This window comes from Harpia harpyja, chromosome 10, assembly GCF_026419915.1.
Source record: "Harpia harpyja isolate bHarHar1 chromosome 10, bHarHar1 primary haplotype, whole genome shotgun sequence".
In the NCBI taxonomy this organism is placed as follows: Eukaryota; Metazoa; Chordata; class Aves; order Accipitriformes; family Accipitridae; genus Harpia; species Harpia harpyja.
In genome coordinates this window covers 46,920,991-46,936,548 of record NC_068949.1, presented here as the reverse complement: position 1 = coordinate 46,936,548, position 15,558 = coordinate 46,920,991, and the positions used below count along the sequence as shown (strand labels likewise).

Here is a 15,558-nt window from a genome sequence, read left to right as displayed (position 1 = left end):
AGTATATAACATTTACACTTTCTTCTCTTTCCAGAAATGTGAAACTTTTGGATTAGAAAGGGAAGACTAATAGTCTTCTAAGTTTAACTATATTTACAAGACTGAGTAGGCCTAAGCAGTTTGAATAATTAGATAAGCACAACAAGTGACACCTCAATTCTAATCTGAAAATACAATATTTTGATTTTTTTTCAGGACCTACTATAATTAGTAGACCACAGATTTAAAGAATGAAGAGGCTTTTTCTAGATTTCTTATAATTTAAAGGAGAGCAGAGAGAAGTAGGTCAGTTTTCAAACAAAGCCTGTACTTTCTGACTGCTATCTTGTACTTAATTTTTATCCCTAGGAAAACACTTATTCAGGTACATTTTACCCAAGATTGTATGACAATTAATGCTGAGTCTTGTCAGTTGCCACATATGCTACAGGAATCTTACAATAAATTAGTTCAAATTGAGAAGGACTTCTTTCATTATGGGCATAAAAACTGCAGTGCTGAGATACTGCTAGAATGTGCAAATATTCACAGGTAAGATTATACATCTGTTGAAAAATTTTATGTATGTTTAACTAGACCATGAAGTGTACTGCTTACATTTCTATAGTCTAATTAAAGATGGAAAAGAGCAGATAATATTGTCAGGTTTTATATCTTGGTGTTACGCATCTATTTGCATTCTTGATGTGTTCTGTATTCAGAAAGATATAGTAGAATCAAAAATTCTTTTCACTGAAGGCAGAGTTAATCTTACATGGTACTACTGATTTTTGTACTGGTTTTGAGGTCAAAACAAAGTATCAAGGTCTCTAAGTCAGCTTTTTGTCTTCCCATTTGTAAAGGCGTTTTGGCAGCCACGCCAGTCATTCTCAAGTATTTATAGGCTTTTACAATTCTTTCTGTTGAAATGGTTCTCTAGAAATTGCTGTAATAACAAAAGGGTAAAACACAGTGTGCCTTGACTCCCAGCTGTTTCCAAGACGTCCCTTTAAAACAACTGAGGTATGTTTTGTACCTGGCTATTCTGCCATTTTGTTCCTGGTGAATACATACTCTAGAATATTATCTGCCTTTCTTCTCTTTGTGTCTTGGCATCTTCTTGCACTGCAGCAGTACAGTTCCAAGAATAAGACCTTGAAAAAATAATGTGTGAACATTCACTTTTCCTATTTGAACATTTAGAAAGCACATGTACAAAATTAATCTATCTGTTAATTAATCTATTTAATTTATGAACCTAATTTATTAATCTAATTATTTTATTATATATGTTCAATAGTGTTGATACCATAAAAATAAACACTTTCTTACATTAGTTCCTTTGGCTTTTATGTTGTTTTTTTTCAGGATGATTGCCAAGCAGGAAAGAAACGAGGAAGAAAAACGTAGTCACTATCTGAATGCTTATAACTTAGCTCAGAGAGCAGTATCCAAAACAGAGGAAGTGTTTCATAATGTTTGTAGCTTATTTGCAGTTAATGAGGTATGGAGATATATATATTTTTTTCTACTCATGGAAAAGAAATCTGATTTAGTTGTACTATTCACTCATTCTTGGATGATTCCTGGAAGCCCCAAATGAGATTATCTTCCTGTAATGATAGGCATTGTTTGAATATAGAAGGAAACATTGCATGTCAAAAGAATTTACAGTCTCAAAAGGAAAGAAAAGAAGCAGAAATGAGAGGATTTGTTTGGTCTCTGTCAATTTTATTTAATTCTAAAATTTATCTAATAGCTACAAAAGAAAAAGTCTAAACATGGGGATATTTTTGATTCTCTAAATACCTCACAGGTTTAAAATTCTCCACATTAAAGTGTTTATTTCTCAGGAGAAAAAAAAAGTTACACAGAACATTATAGAATCATAGAATGGTTTGTGTTGGAAGGGAACTTAAAGATCATCTCGTTCCAAACCCCCTTGCCATGGGCAGGGACACCTCCCACTAGACCAGGTTGCCCAAAGCCCCGTCCAACCTGGCCTTGAACCCTTCCAATGATGGGGCATCCACAACCTCTCTGGGCAACCTGCTCCAGTGCCTCACCACCCTCACTGTGAAGAACTTCTTCCTTTTATCTAATCTAAATCTATCCTCTTTCAGTTTAAAGCCATTAGCCCTTGTCCTGTCACTACATGCCCTTGTAAAAAGTCCCTCCCCAGCTTTCCTGTAGGTCCCCTTTAAGTACTGGCAGGCTGCTATAAGGTCTCCCCGGAGACTTCTCTTCTCCAGGCTGAACAACCCCAACTCTCTCAGCCTGACTTCATAGGAGAGGTGCTCCAGCCCTCTGATCATCTTGGTGGCCCTCCTCTGGACTCGCTCCAACAGGTCCATGTCCTTCTTATGTTGGGGGCCCAGAGCTGAACGCAGTACTGCAGGTGGGGTCTCACCAGAGCAGAGTAGAGGGGGAGAATCCCCTCCCTCGACCTGCTGGTCACGCTTCTTTGGATGCAGCCCAGGGTACGGTTGGCTTTCTGGGCTGCAAACGCACATTGCCGGGTCATGTTGAGCTTCTCATCAACCAACACCCCCAAGTCTTTATCCACAGAGCTGCTCTCAATCCATTCTCTGCCCAGCCTGTATTTGTGCTTGGGATTGGCCCGACCCAGGTGCAGGACCTTGCGCTTGGCCTTGTTGAACTTCATGAGGTTCACACAGGCCCACCTCTCAAGCCTGTCAAGGTCCCTCTGGATGGCATCCCTTTCCTCCAGCGTGTCGACTGCTTGGCGTCATCGGCAAACTTGCTGAGGGTGCACTCAATCCCACTGTCCATGTCGCTGACAAAGATGTTAAAACAGCACCAGTCCCAATACTGACCCTATGTAAATAAAGCAAGCTGTCTTCAAAATAGTGTATTTTGGGTAATGAAGGCCTGCAGCCTACTTTGCTGGTGTGTACCATTATTATACTCTAGCATCCAGCTTTTTTTTCTGCTTTGCCTTTTTTAAAGAGCAAGTATTTTTGTGCAGCTACCAAAACCATTAATATTAAAATTCTGGTTCTGTGTACACATTTGCAGCTCCTTTGGAATTAGATATTTGTAAGAGGTACATAAAACATGAAAAGCAAAAACCCAACTGCTCTTTTTCTATGCAGCTGCTTTGATTGCTTTTTAATATATTTGACATTGAAGTTTTTCTTTTAAGTTACTTAAATATCTTCATAGCAGTATCTCTGATCTATTGAGGTGATATTGTGAAAATGTTTGCTTTTTAGTTAAAAGAAATACAACATTCTAACTTCTTATCACTAAATTTGCAAAAATACTCAAAATTAGAATTCTACTTTCCTTTCTTTTGTATTTCAGACTACAAATATTAGTATCCCATTAATGAGGCAACTAGCTAATAGGAAAATAAATCTTGTAGAAATTCTTTTGGATATTTTTCATCTTGTTATAACTGAGAAAAAACTTAAAGAAGTGGGAGAAGCATCATCTCATAAAATTGTGGAGGCATTCATCAGGGAAACTATTGAAGATGGTATAACAGAACAGGTAATACAAAATATTTAGTCCTATGATTTGCATATAAAAGGTATAACAAAGTTTCACAGGGATGTTTTCCATAGCAGGACTTCTTCCACTACTGAAGAAACAGGTCCCCAGACTATTCACATAGTTTTGCAGCAAAGAAAGTTCCAGTGTGTGTTTTTTGTCTTGGGGATGGTTTATTGGGTTGGTTTGGTTTGGTTTGGTTTGCTTTCCTCAGAGAGATTTTGTCTCTTAAATGCAGAGACATAAAAACCACTAAGACTGGCAGGGAAATTACTTGAGGCTTTGTAATTGATGGCAGGGGAGGCACGGTTTGCATTATTGTCTCTTCTTTTTAAAACAGTTGGTTTCAAGCAGGACCGCCTAACTGAGCTGATGAATAAGAACATAAGACATGCCCCACTGGAACAGAGCAGTAATTCTTGCCTGTTATTCCGTCTCTGACAATGACAACAGGAAAGCATAGTAGCCTCACCATTCTCTGCAGTACTCTCCCCTTATCCCATGTTTTCCTCAGGACTGATTGTTGTTTACTTATGGACGTTACAGTGTACTTTTTTTTAATCAATTGTTTATGAATTTGTATATCTATTAAAGACAGCTAGTTCATAGTTGAAAGTGTAATCACATTTAACAAATGTGTTTGTATGTAAATATATGTGTGTTACATTTTTTAAAGAAGTATATTTCTGTATGTGTGGGTATATATGAGCAAATAAACATAAATATGTATTTTACCAGGATTGGAAGCATATGGAATGCACTGTGGGTCATATTACACTGGCTCAGTTAGCAAACATACAGAATCTTTGTAAAGGCTGTCCTGACATCAAATCCAAATACCTATATCTCACTGGAAAAACTCTTCATTTACTTGCCATTAATATAGATCCTGTACATTCAGAGATTTACTGGAAGCCAAATGTTATGGTATGCATTCTTTTCTGCATTTAAATTCATTCTTGTGTGTAAAGTTTGTCTGCCACAATACTTTTTCTGTATATAATTGTATACTACTACTCTTTATTTAGAGCTAGGTTTTACATATTGCGTGCAAGCCATAATAAAAATGAATATACTAAACTAAGTAATTTCAGAAAAATGCTTCTGCCTACATGCCATCCTCATGTAGATAATTTTTTAATTCATTCCTGAGACATGCAAATTACAATATTTTCAAAAGAGAAAGTAAAAAAATTCCTTGAATGCCTTAAAGGTCTAGGTAGGCTGGTCTCCAAATCCATGCAAACAAGAAGTAGATTAAAAGTTCAGATTTGTAAGTTCCTTTTGTGTTGTAGTAAGAACACCATGTAAGAAAAGGAAAGTTGATTGAGTCATTATAAATTCAGTGATGAATTAAAGTGTTCAGAAGAAATTTAACTGAGGACAAATATCAGAAAATAAAAAACTTAGAGGTTATATGGGGGGCCTTTTTAGTTTCTATTAGTCATATTGTCATCATAACATATTAAGAAATTTTTATGCCTGATAATATTGCTAAATCTTTCACTATCAAGGGATTCATATAGTGAGATGATTTAAGATGAGTTCCATTTTCACCTAGACTTTCACAAAAGAAATTAAGCCAGCCATGCTTAATGGAATGATTAATTATTCTTTTCTTATACTGTGATGAGTAGGAAGAAGCTAAATCAGACATCGCAAAAACTTCCCTGACTTCAGCAGAATGCAGTGAACAGGAAGTGAGAGACAGCAGTTTACTGACTAATAAATGTCAATATGATAAGTATAGGAGCAAAATACAGGCATTAAAGGTATGTTAGTGTATGTGCTTGCATTAGAATTTGAGTGCTTCCTTTTTATGGAATAATAGCCACCTTACCTTATCAGTTCTGTTTCAACTGATAATGGAAATGTCTGTAACATAAATTTGATCTTACAAAAGAAAAAAAATCTCCAAAGCATTCCCCCAAAAACTGCTTTCCATCGCTACTCTGCTGTCCAGCTCTGTCCTGCCCTTCAAAACATGCTGTTGGAGCTCCTGATGGAGCGTTCCCAGTTGCTCCCAGAAAGAAATTATTTCTCCTTCAGTGGTTTCCCACTGATTGAGCATGTAGCAGCCAGGACAAGATGAAGAGGCAGCTTTCTCTCTGCTTCACAGACGTGCCTTTCTAAGGGAGCATAACATTTTGCAGGCTGGGAACAAAGAAAGAAATAACTTCTATCAAAAAACACTTGTAAAATTCTTACAAAATTTAAGTTGTTTTGTATGGTGAGCTGATCTCTGTTAACTACTGCAGTTCAAAGCACACTAGGAATGTACGGTTTGTGTTGCTAGTATAATCAATAAATACTTGAGATAAGAGATTTGTGGGTGTATTTGTGTTAAGTCTAGTTAACTGTCAGTGGAAACAACTGTACGGAGAACTGACAGAAAACTCCTTTGTTCTGAACAGCTCATATTGCCTGGAATTTAAATACTGTTCTGCTAAGTACATGTTTTATATTAAAGTATCTTATTAAAACATTTTTTAATGTTGTATAACAGATGTTGGTGTCTGCTAAATAATTAATCTGTGCCTATTTTGATCACACATTAAGTAAATGCCTTAAAAAGGAGAAAAAGCATTGAAATTAGTAATGAAAAAGTAATACTGATCTTTTCTAACACTAGTAATCTGTATACATATATCAAATATTTAATATTAATGCATATTTTAATATAAACCTTTTTATTTTTATAATCTAGAAGGAACATAGGTTGACTCAGAAATATCTTTCTCAATCCAGTGAAGCTTTGCTACAGTGTATGGGTATTGCATTCAGTCATAATATTACTGATGTACTGGCTCCTGCTAGTTTTGAAATGGTCGAATGCCTTCAACAATTTGATCCAGTTTCAACTAGCCAGTTTTTGGCACTTCATCAGGTAATGTATTGTGCTTCTTTCCAGTATAAAAAGGGTGGTTTAAGTTACATAAGCAAAAATGTCTATTGGTCATACAGAACACAATATATGGATGCATATAAGAACTAGCGTGTAATACAGGTAGTCAAATATATGAGATGTTTGCTGAGTTCAAAATGTTTGATCAGTGGCTTTTTAACGATTCTATTATCTATTGTGTTTGACTTGATGTTTTCATTGATGATTGCATACATGAAAATATTTTAATATGAATAAATTACTATAATGTGATTAGCTAAGATAAGACATTACCAGAAAATACGGTTTCATCCTTCCCTAACAAATAATTTAAAAAAATGTTTCTCTGGATTTGTTCATTCATTATTTTCAAGTAGATAGGAAAGGTTTACATTCAGTTTGTCAAATCAACACCCATACAGCGTGGTCCCATAGATGGCTCAAAGGTGTATGAATCACTCATGTGAGTATTTGCCTTCATCACAGAGAAGATGAGGTATGGCTGTAAGGCTTATATTCCCTACATCAGGAACAAATAATACATACTTTGTACACCATCATCTCCATTGTAGAAATACATAAATGTACCTTATAGTAATTTCCTTCCTGCCACATCAAGGCAACCGCAGGAAATTATGACAGACAGTAAGCACCTGCCTCCATGTCAACACTTAGATTTGCAAATACCTCCACCCATGGGTGGAATGGACTAGGTAGGTCTTTTGATAAATCAGAAAACAGCTAATACTGGGTTTTGTGGTTCAGTCCTTTATTGCTGTACTCCTGCAGCACACCATATTATTTATGGTTTGCTGTCATACTTGTTAGTGAACAAGCAACATAGAATGCGTATCAAGGTACAAAACCCATGAGTAGTCATGTCTTTTACTGGGAAAAAAATTCTGCTGATTCAGTTACTGTGCTGCCCAGAAAGGTTTCTATTTAAAAAAACAAAAAAGTTTAAAATGTCACTCCATGTCAATATTAAGCCTCCCTTTGGAATTTTTGATTATGTCAACCCAAATTGCATTTTTTTTAACGTGACAGCTGCATTAAAAGAAAAAAAATGCTTTAGCTCTTAGCAGGCATTGTTTTAAAGGACAGAATTGGTATGTTTGCTGAAAGAAAAGGATATAAAATCTTACCCTTTATATTGTTCTTTGTAGGAAGTCTGTTAAAATGTGTGATATGATGGCTATGCAGTAAAAGGCACACAAACACAGAGAAGACTCAGCTTACTTGAAAGGCTAAGTTCAGAACACAGGCATTTACCTTTCCATGTAGACCTTAGATGACTAAATGCAGGAACATAGATGATAAATGTAGACAAAGAAGTCAATTCTAGCTATTCATATTTAAGAAATCTTCATAAGTTATTGCTAGACTGTTTACATTAGACTGTAAACACAAATAGCAGACCAGCATTTGCTAACCCATATCCCCTTTCAAGCAAGAGACTTTTTCTTTAACATATATATATGTTTTGACAAACATAGAGTATATATGTATTTATATTATTTTGGGGAGGGGAAATAAATAGATATAAAAATTTTACAGAGCTGTTCAGCATCTATGATGATGAAGAGTATCCTTCTAACAGCTACATCTAACACCAGCAGCTCTCAGCTGGCAGCATTACTGCATCTTCAGAATCATTTAAAACAAAACAGAAACACAAGTGATCTTCTAAAAAATGTGGAACAGCAACTGACTGCTACTTCAATGGTAACTTTTTGAGATGTGCTACTTATTAGTGGTTTATATGTATGTTATATAAATACACACAGAGACACATATATACACACACATACACAGATATATATCATTTCAGTTATTCCTGGAATTAAATAATATTTCATCTGTTTTCTTTAAACTCTATTCAACTTTTTTTTCTTAATTTGAGTCATAGGTTGACTTGGTCATTAATCGAAATACATTTTTATTAGTATGGTATGTACTGTCCTGTGGTTTTGTTTATGCTAGGTTATCTGTGTGGCATGAGCTATGTGATTTAAGTCAGAAGTGAGATTTTAAGGATGCAATTCCAGTTTGTCTTATAGTTACAATTTGGTATAGCTGGATGTCAGAGTTGTGCTATCTGCACACTTAAATCATTAATTCCATATGAGTCTCGCCCAATTCAGCCGAAGATGCCATTGTAAAGGACTTTTGCAACAGAGACTCCTGTCACTGTCTGGACAGCATCCAGTCATCCTGTTTGAGATGCTCAAGTCCCCATGCAGGTGCTACCCTATGAAAAGAGCCTGGGGTTTTGGGGGGTTTGGTTTTGTTTTGTTGTTTGGGTTTCTTTTTAACAAACACTCTATCCATGAGTCTGGGTGTCAGCTAAACTGTGATGTTGCAAACTGGATATTTAAAGAAACCAACCAGAAAAATGTAATTCATAGTTCTGGAGCAAATAATTGACAAACTTTTCTGGGAGATAAATACTCTGTCTTTCAGTCTAAGCTGGCTGAGAACTCCGTATTCTTCAAATGTCTGAGGTCTAAAAGTGAATACCAAAACTAAGATTGGAAGACCCTAGGTTATAAATGAATGAAATTAAAAACTGCCAGCAAGTTACATATAAAGGATTAGCTGTAGCTGGCAGGGTTTAAGCATTTAGAAAATGTGGCAAGCAGAGATACAGTACAGGATAAGAAAAATATGTGTTTGTAGGCTACTGTTTTGACTTTTCTCTGTATGGGCTGTATTATCTTATTTAGCAGAAGAAACAGGATAATATTTTGTTTAGAAGCCACTGTTTTTGAGTTGCTGTAATTATCTAACTGGTAACAGTTATCCTAGCTGAAAACATTCATCAGCGCCCACCATGACTGCACCTGTCGCAGTAGCTCAGGAAAGAAAAGGTGGCAATCAAGACATCTGTTCATGGCTGCATTCTTGAACTGCATGGTTCCAGGCAGCTTGAGATGCAAGAAATCAAAGTGGTCACTGAAGTAGTTCCCTCTGAGGGTATATTAGTGTTTTTTAAAACTCAATTGAGATTCTTAGTTCAGATCAGGAATGCACTTTCAAAGTGAATCTCCCAGTTGTCCTTGCTCACGGTGCTTTGATTTGCATTGTGGTACAATGACTGTATGAGCAGTGTTCCCCTCAGACAAAAACCAAACTGCATTCTCTGATGCACTCAAGCCACATCGAGTGGGCATTCAGTCCAGGGGGCCAGTCCAGAGGTGCTCTGAAGTGAAAATCAGTGAAAGTGTACAGTGTATAATTCTGCTCCTGATGAGCTGTACCACTTGATGATGTAGGTAGACCCAGAGTGTACCCTGTGTGCTTAAGCACATAAAACTTCAATCTGAAAAACACGTAAACACACATGCTTAAAGGCAGCAATCTCAAAAAACATTTATGGTCCTTTCTGTATTAGGACCAGTTTTTCATCTGGAGCCAGACTATTTAGGAGGTTTTGGGTTGGTTTTGGTTTTATTTTCTCAAAAAGGGTTGTATATTCTTTAGTACAATATTTTTGTGGTGTGTTGACCTTGGCTGGTTGCCAGGTGCCACCAGGCTGCTCTGTCACTCCCCCTCCTCAACAGGACAGGGGGAGAAAATACGATGAAAAGCTCATGGGTCAAGATAAGGACAGGGCTATCAGTCACCCATTACTGTCACAGGCAAAACAGACTCAACTTGGGGAAATTAATTTATTGCCAGTTAATAACAGAGTAGGATAGCGAAAAATAAAAACGAAACTAAAAAAGATCTACCCCCCCGCCTTCTTCGCAGGCTCAGCTTCATTCGTGATTCTTCTGCCTCCTCCACTGGCCACCCAAGCAGCACAGGGGAAATGGGAAATGGGAAATGGGGGTTGCGTAGGGTGCGTCCCACGGGAGACAGTTCTCCACGAACTTCTCCAACATGGGTCCTTCCCACGGGCTGCAGTCCTTCACAAACTGCTCCAGCGTGGGTCCCTTCCACAGGCTGCAGTCCTTCAGGCACAGACTGCTCCAGCGTGGGTCCCCACAGGGTCACAAGTCCTGCCAGAAAACCTGCTCCAGTCTGGGCTCCTCTCTCCACGGGGCCACAGGTCCTACCAGGAGCCTGCTCCAGCGCGGGCTTTCCATGGGGTCACAGCCTCCTTCGGGCACCCACCTGCTCTGGCGTGGGGTCCTCCCCGGGCTGCAGGTGGATATCTGCTCCACCACAGACATCCATGAGCTGCAGGGGGACAGCCTGCCTCACCATGGTCTTCCCCACGGGCTGCAGGGGAATCTCTGCTCCGGCACCTGGAGCACCTCCTCCCCCGCCTTCTTCACCAACCTTGGGGTCTGCAGGGTTGTTTCTCTCCCATATTCTCACTCCTCTCTTCCAGCTGCTGTGCAGTGTTTTTGCCCTTTCTTAAGTATGTCATCACAGAGGTGCCACCAGCATTGCTGATGGGCTCAGCTTGGGCCAGTGTTGGGTCTGTCTTGAAGCCAGCTGAAACTGTCTCTGTCCAACATGGGGACAGTTCCTTGTGTCTTCTCATAGAAGCCATGCCTGCAGCTCCCCCCTGCTACCAAAACCTTGCCATGTAAACCCAATACAATTTTACATGGTTCCTTTTGGTGAGGTGTCTATTCTTAACAAAATAATGAAGGACTTTTGCAAACATAAATGTTACAATGAATTATTCTGCTCCCTTCCTTTGCTAGTATTCTGCTAGTATTTGATAGCATTTTAACTTCACAGACAGTGTAGTGGCCAAAAAAGTCATGTTGTTATGAAGAGTGGAATAAGTTACAGTATTTGTAATTTGTTTTAAATAATATTTATAAGTGCTTATGCACTGCACAAAAGTCACACAATCATAGAATGGTTGAGGTTAGAAAAGACCTCTGAAGGTCATCTTGTCCAGCCTACCTGCTCAGAGCCATTTGCCCAGGATTCCTCCAAGGATGGAAACTCCACAGTGTCCCTGGGCAACCTGTGCCAGTGCTCAGTCATCCTCACAGTGAAAAAGTGTTTCCTGTTGCTCGGACGGAGCCTCCTGTCCTGGTACATCTGCTGAGCGTTTCCTTTGACTTTTTGTTTTTTAATCCTAGCACCTCCTTTCCTAGAATTACTATCAATTTTCTGATGAAAGAACTGAGATTGGAGTTTTTAAAATCTATGAAAATAATGCTACTTTTGAATTATTGTACAGGCATGGAGAAATCTCTGTATTCCTGTTGAACATTTTAATATAATGGATGAATTGCCGTCTAATTTCTACATAATTATTCTTCAGCATTCAGAAGACAGGTATAAAATCTCATCATTTTGCTTTAGCATTCTGTTTGTTACAAATGTAATCTTTTTTTACTTGTAAATAATCAGTATTTTGATTGTTTATTGCCTTTTACTTCTAATTTTGCTGGACTTGAATTTTAGGATAGTGAACAAATTAATATATAAATAAAACTGCCTGCAGCTCAAAGCTCTACGTTTTTCTGGTTTCCCTAATTATCTCTTAAATCTCCAGAGATCACCTGAAAGGTTTCAGGCCATTCTTGGTATCCTCCTGAATTCTGTTAATAGCTTCCAGCTCTTATTGCTTATGCTCTTGAAAACGTTAGGAGGGGTCATATTTAGCTTTATAAAGCCACAGATGATCTCATTACTGCAGCCTAATTAGTGACTACTCATAAATTGAGTAGCAACTGACTGAGTTCCTTCACCAATTGTGAAAAGTCTTAAACAATTGTCGTGGAACAAATGAAAATCTACCTTACTGGATATATAGCAGTGAAAGAACTTTCCTTACAGGTCTCAGTTTGTTCCAGTTATTTTGCAGGTTTTTGCACCACCAGGTGAGGGTAAATATTGCATCTTGAGAGTATTTGTGAGCACATTAAATTAGAGGGTAATAATTACTCATCCAATAAATTTACTTCATTTAAACAAGGCTGAGCAGTCAAATAATCTACTCAGCAGTTTTCTGCTTTCCATAGATCAAATTTGTACAGTTCATTGATTGAGATGCCAAAAGTAAGTACTGCGCAGCAAAAAGGAAAACCCACTCAACCAAAGGGTAAGTGCTTCTTACATTTAAGAGATAAAAATCATTGCACTGATGTTATGAGAAGGCTCATATCTTTCACTGTTGCAGTCAGTAAAATTTTTAAATAATTTTAAAAAGAATAGTAACTCTTATTAATACCAGAGGAAAGTAAATGCCTAAATACATGTGTTTCATTATCAGATATAGTGTACCTAGTCATAGTTTACAGAATTTTTGTTTATATTTGAAGGCTAAAGTTGTTATATATAAATAATTGTAGAGATTTTTTAATTGTATATTTCTGTATATATTTTGTGCTAAATATATATATAAACAGTTATTTCATTTTCAAAAAAATGCCGTGGCTTTAGAAACTGATGGTCTCTATACAATCATTTCTTCAAGTACAAATGTGAAGTCTCAAAAAGAGTCTTAAGATGGTGTTATCCTCCTTTTAATAGTGCAAGCTAAAGTTTCTCGATTTCCTGTGAATCCTGATACATTTTGTATTTTGTTGGAAAAAGTGCGTCTTTACAAGCAGCAGAAGATGAAGAGTCATCTTAAACAGACTGTCATTCAAAACTTGCAAGAATGTGTCTCCAAAACAGATATGGTAATATATTTGATTACCTTATATTTAAAATAGGGTGAAAAACATGTACTAAAAAAATATCATAAACACTCTTCGTGCAGAATTTTCAGTTTATTCCAAGTGTAACATCCCTAGTCTTCACAGTTGCTAAATGCTGTGTACTCTGCTTCAAAATTTAATTTTACTGTGTTATTCTGTTACTGTTCTGAATGTCATTCAGCAGCTTTGAAATGTCCAGTAGTTTATCAGAACTGAAAATTGATGCAATTGAGATCAGTTTATGTGAAAATGTGCTGTACCTGTAAGATTTGCATTTGCAAATGTAAATTGCCTTTCATATCACATGAAAGCCCCAGCTGTCCCAAGAAAAAAATGGGATCATAGATCTAAACCCTTTAATCAAAATAAAACTATCTTAGCCAAAGATTTATTACTGACTTTCAACACAGGAAAGTTTCTTTCTAGAGCACACAGTATCTTTTGAGCTATAGCTGTTTATTTGGACACAGTTGATCCAAGTCTGTTAGTCACAAAATTTTGATTCAAAGACACATCTCATTGGAATTCCAAGTTTGTAGCTATGAACACTCTTAAATTCTAGATGATAAAAGTTTTCTGTTACTGCAAGAAGGCTCAGTTCTGTAAGGACATTGTTTTTCACAATCAGTGAACACAAATTGTGTATCATAAAGGTACACTGGAGAAGCCTGCAATTTTTGCTTTTACATAAGCTTTTAAGCTGCATGGTTGCAGAAAGTTTTCTACACATGAAATGTGCAAGTCTACATCCTAGCATTCTAATTTACTTTAATTTTGGCTCCATTATATAAAATTTAGGTTTTTCAATATCAGTCAAAATTCACTGTTAAATACAGCATATTAACAAAAACTGGTATAGGCCTATTTCTATCATTAATATAAAGGTAAAAAATATAGATCATATTGAATTTCCTGTACAAGTTTTCATTGTTTTAATCACATGACTTTGACACATCTGGTTCTTGAATTATAATTCTGTTTTATTCATGACATTAGCTTCTCTCAGTTAAAATACCAATTATTGCAGATGGTTGAAGTATTGAACACTTTTTCTTTTGTCCATGGCCAGCCTTTGTTGTAATGGCAGTTATGTAAAGATTGCTGTAGTTGTGTAAGTGAAGAAAAAGGTGATAAGATAATGTCAGGTAGAACAGACCAAAAAAAAAATTGGCTTAGGTTTTTAAAATGCATGTGCGTTACAACTTTCAATAATTATACATGCAACCTGCACAGAGCCACACAAACAGAGCCTGGGGTGAGAAGTCTGTTCATTAACGTCAACACTCTTTGACACTTAGTTGAGCTCATTTTTCCAGGTAGTGTTTTTGTGTCCATGTATACTGGCTGTTAGAAGCTTCAGTTTTTAGTGTCATCTTCTCCTACGTGATTCTATTCTCTCCTTATCTATTTTCCTAGTTCTGTTTATTTTTTTCCTAAATTGGTTCCACTGATCTCTCAATACACTTTCATTTGCTTCTTTTACATTCATCTTGCAGTTTCTGTTTACTTCTCAAAGTTGTCCTTTCACAATTTCATCCCTTTATTTGGAGCACCACATTATCTTTTCTTTCTGCTGGTCTTCCCTGCTATTCCCCATTGAAATTGCAGAAGTATATTAATCACTTAAATAATAAATATTGACATCTTGTACTGATTGCTATGTCAGAATATTTTGCAAAATGCTGATGTTTTGAAGTAAAGTAGTTTTGAAACTGACTTTCTATATTTGTATTTTCCATTTTATGATGTTTCAAATGATTTGATTTAGCCTCTGATTTAACATAATACACCCTCCATCCTTGTTAAATAGCATTTGTAAGTATTCTGGTTTTTGTTTCAATGTGTGTGATAGACTCCAACAGAGAAAATAGATCATAATGGATATGATTTGACATCAGATTTCTCTGAAATATTAGAAATTATGGAAGAATATCTGAAACCAGTGCTGTCACAGTTTGATTTTTCTGATACCAGGTAAGACATTTAGACTTGCTTTATCATCATTTGTGAAAACAGAATGGTGACTCAAGTCCTACAAATACAGGAATGGTTTTAGCAAGAATAGACCCTCTTGAAGGAACTTTTTACGTCTTGAAAGACAGTATATGCAGGATATGCAAGACTAAGAGGATTGAAACATGATAGACTAATGGCCATTTCTAACAAGCACTGTTCTCCAGCTTAAGTTATACAATATTGAGTTCAGGACGAAACTTCATAGTTTAACTAGTTAAGGATAGGATTTCCAAATGACAGGAACTCCAAAGGGAGTACATCCTTTGTGTAAAATTTCTTTGAGATTGAAGCAGTTTTGTCTTTGTGTTTCCCGTGAAAACTTTTACTTACATAAGTACTAGCACTGATAATATTTTCACTGATTCCTCTTCCCAGAGAACAGAGCACATCAGTTTCAGCAGCTGAATCAGGAAAAAGAAAATTGAAAGGTAAGGACACCAAACATACTAAAATGCGGGGTATGTGCTCTCTTGAGTACAATATATGTATGTGCGTGTGTGTACAGACAATATCAAAATCCTGTCATTTTAGTTTCAATTTTTT

At 36.7% G+C, this 15,558-nt stretch overlaps 1 protein-coding gene across 7 annotated transcripts in view; it reads left to right on the top strand.

The window, feature by feature from the left end:
• Positions 1-15,558, top strand: part of CFAP46 (cilia and flagella associated protein 46) — a 98,725-nt gene that overhangs the window by 68,403 nt on the left and 14,764 nt on the right. For 5 of the 7 annotated variants that reach the window (XM_052800039.1, XM_052800034.1, XM_052800035.1 and 2 more), the window contains 12 exons: positions 349-531; positions 1,348-1,483; positions 3,307-3,495; positions 4,234-4,422; positions 5,133-5,267; positions 6,203-6,382; positions 7,937-8,104; positions 11,532-11,629; positions 12,319-12,398; positions 12,830-12,981; positions 14,852-14,973; positions 15,391-15,443. In XM_052800039.1, the coding sequence (XP_052655999.1) occupies positions 349-531; positions 1,348-1,483; positions 3,307-3,495; positions 4,234-4,422; positions 5,133-5,267; positions 6,203-6,382; positions 7,937-8,104; positions 11,532-11,629; positions 12,319-12,398; positions 12,830-12,981; positions 14,852-14,973; positions 15,391-15,443 (1,685 nt within the window). The remainder of the gene's footprint in view (positions 1-348; positions 532-1,347; positions 1,484-3,306; positions 3,496-4,233; positions 4,423-5,132; positions 5,268-6,202; positions 6,383-7,936; positions 8,105-11,531; positions 11,630-12,318; positions 12,399-12,829; positions 12,982-14,851; positions 14,974-15,390; positions 15,444-15,558) is intronic. The other 2 variants (XM_052800038.1, XM_052800037.1) reach the window with 2 other exon arrangements.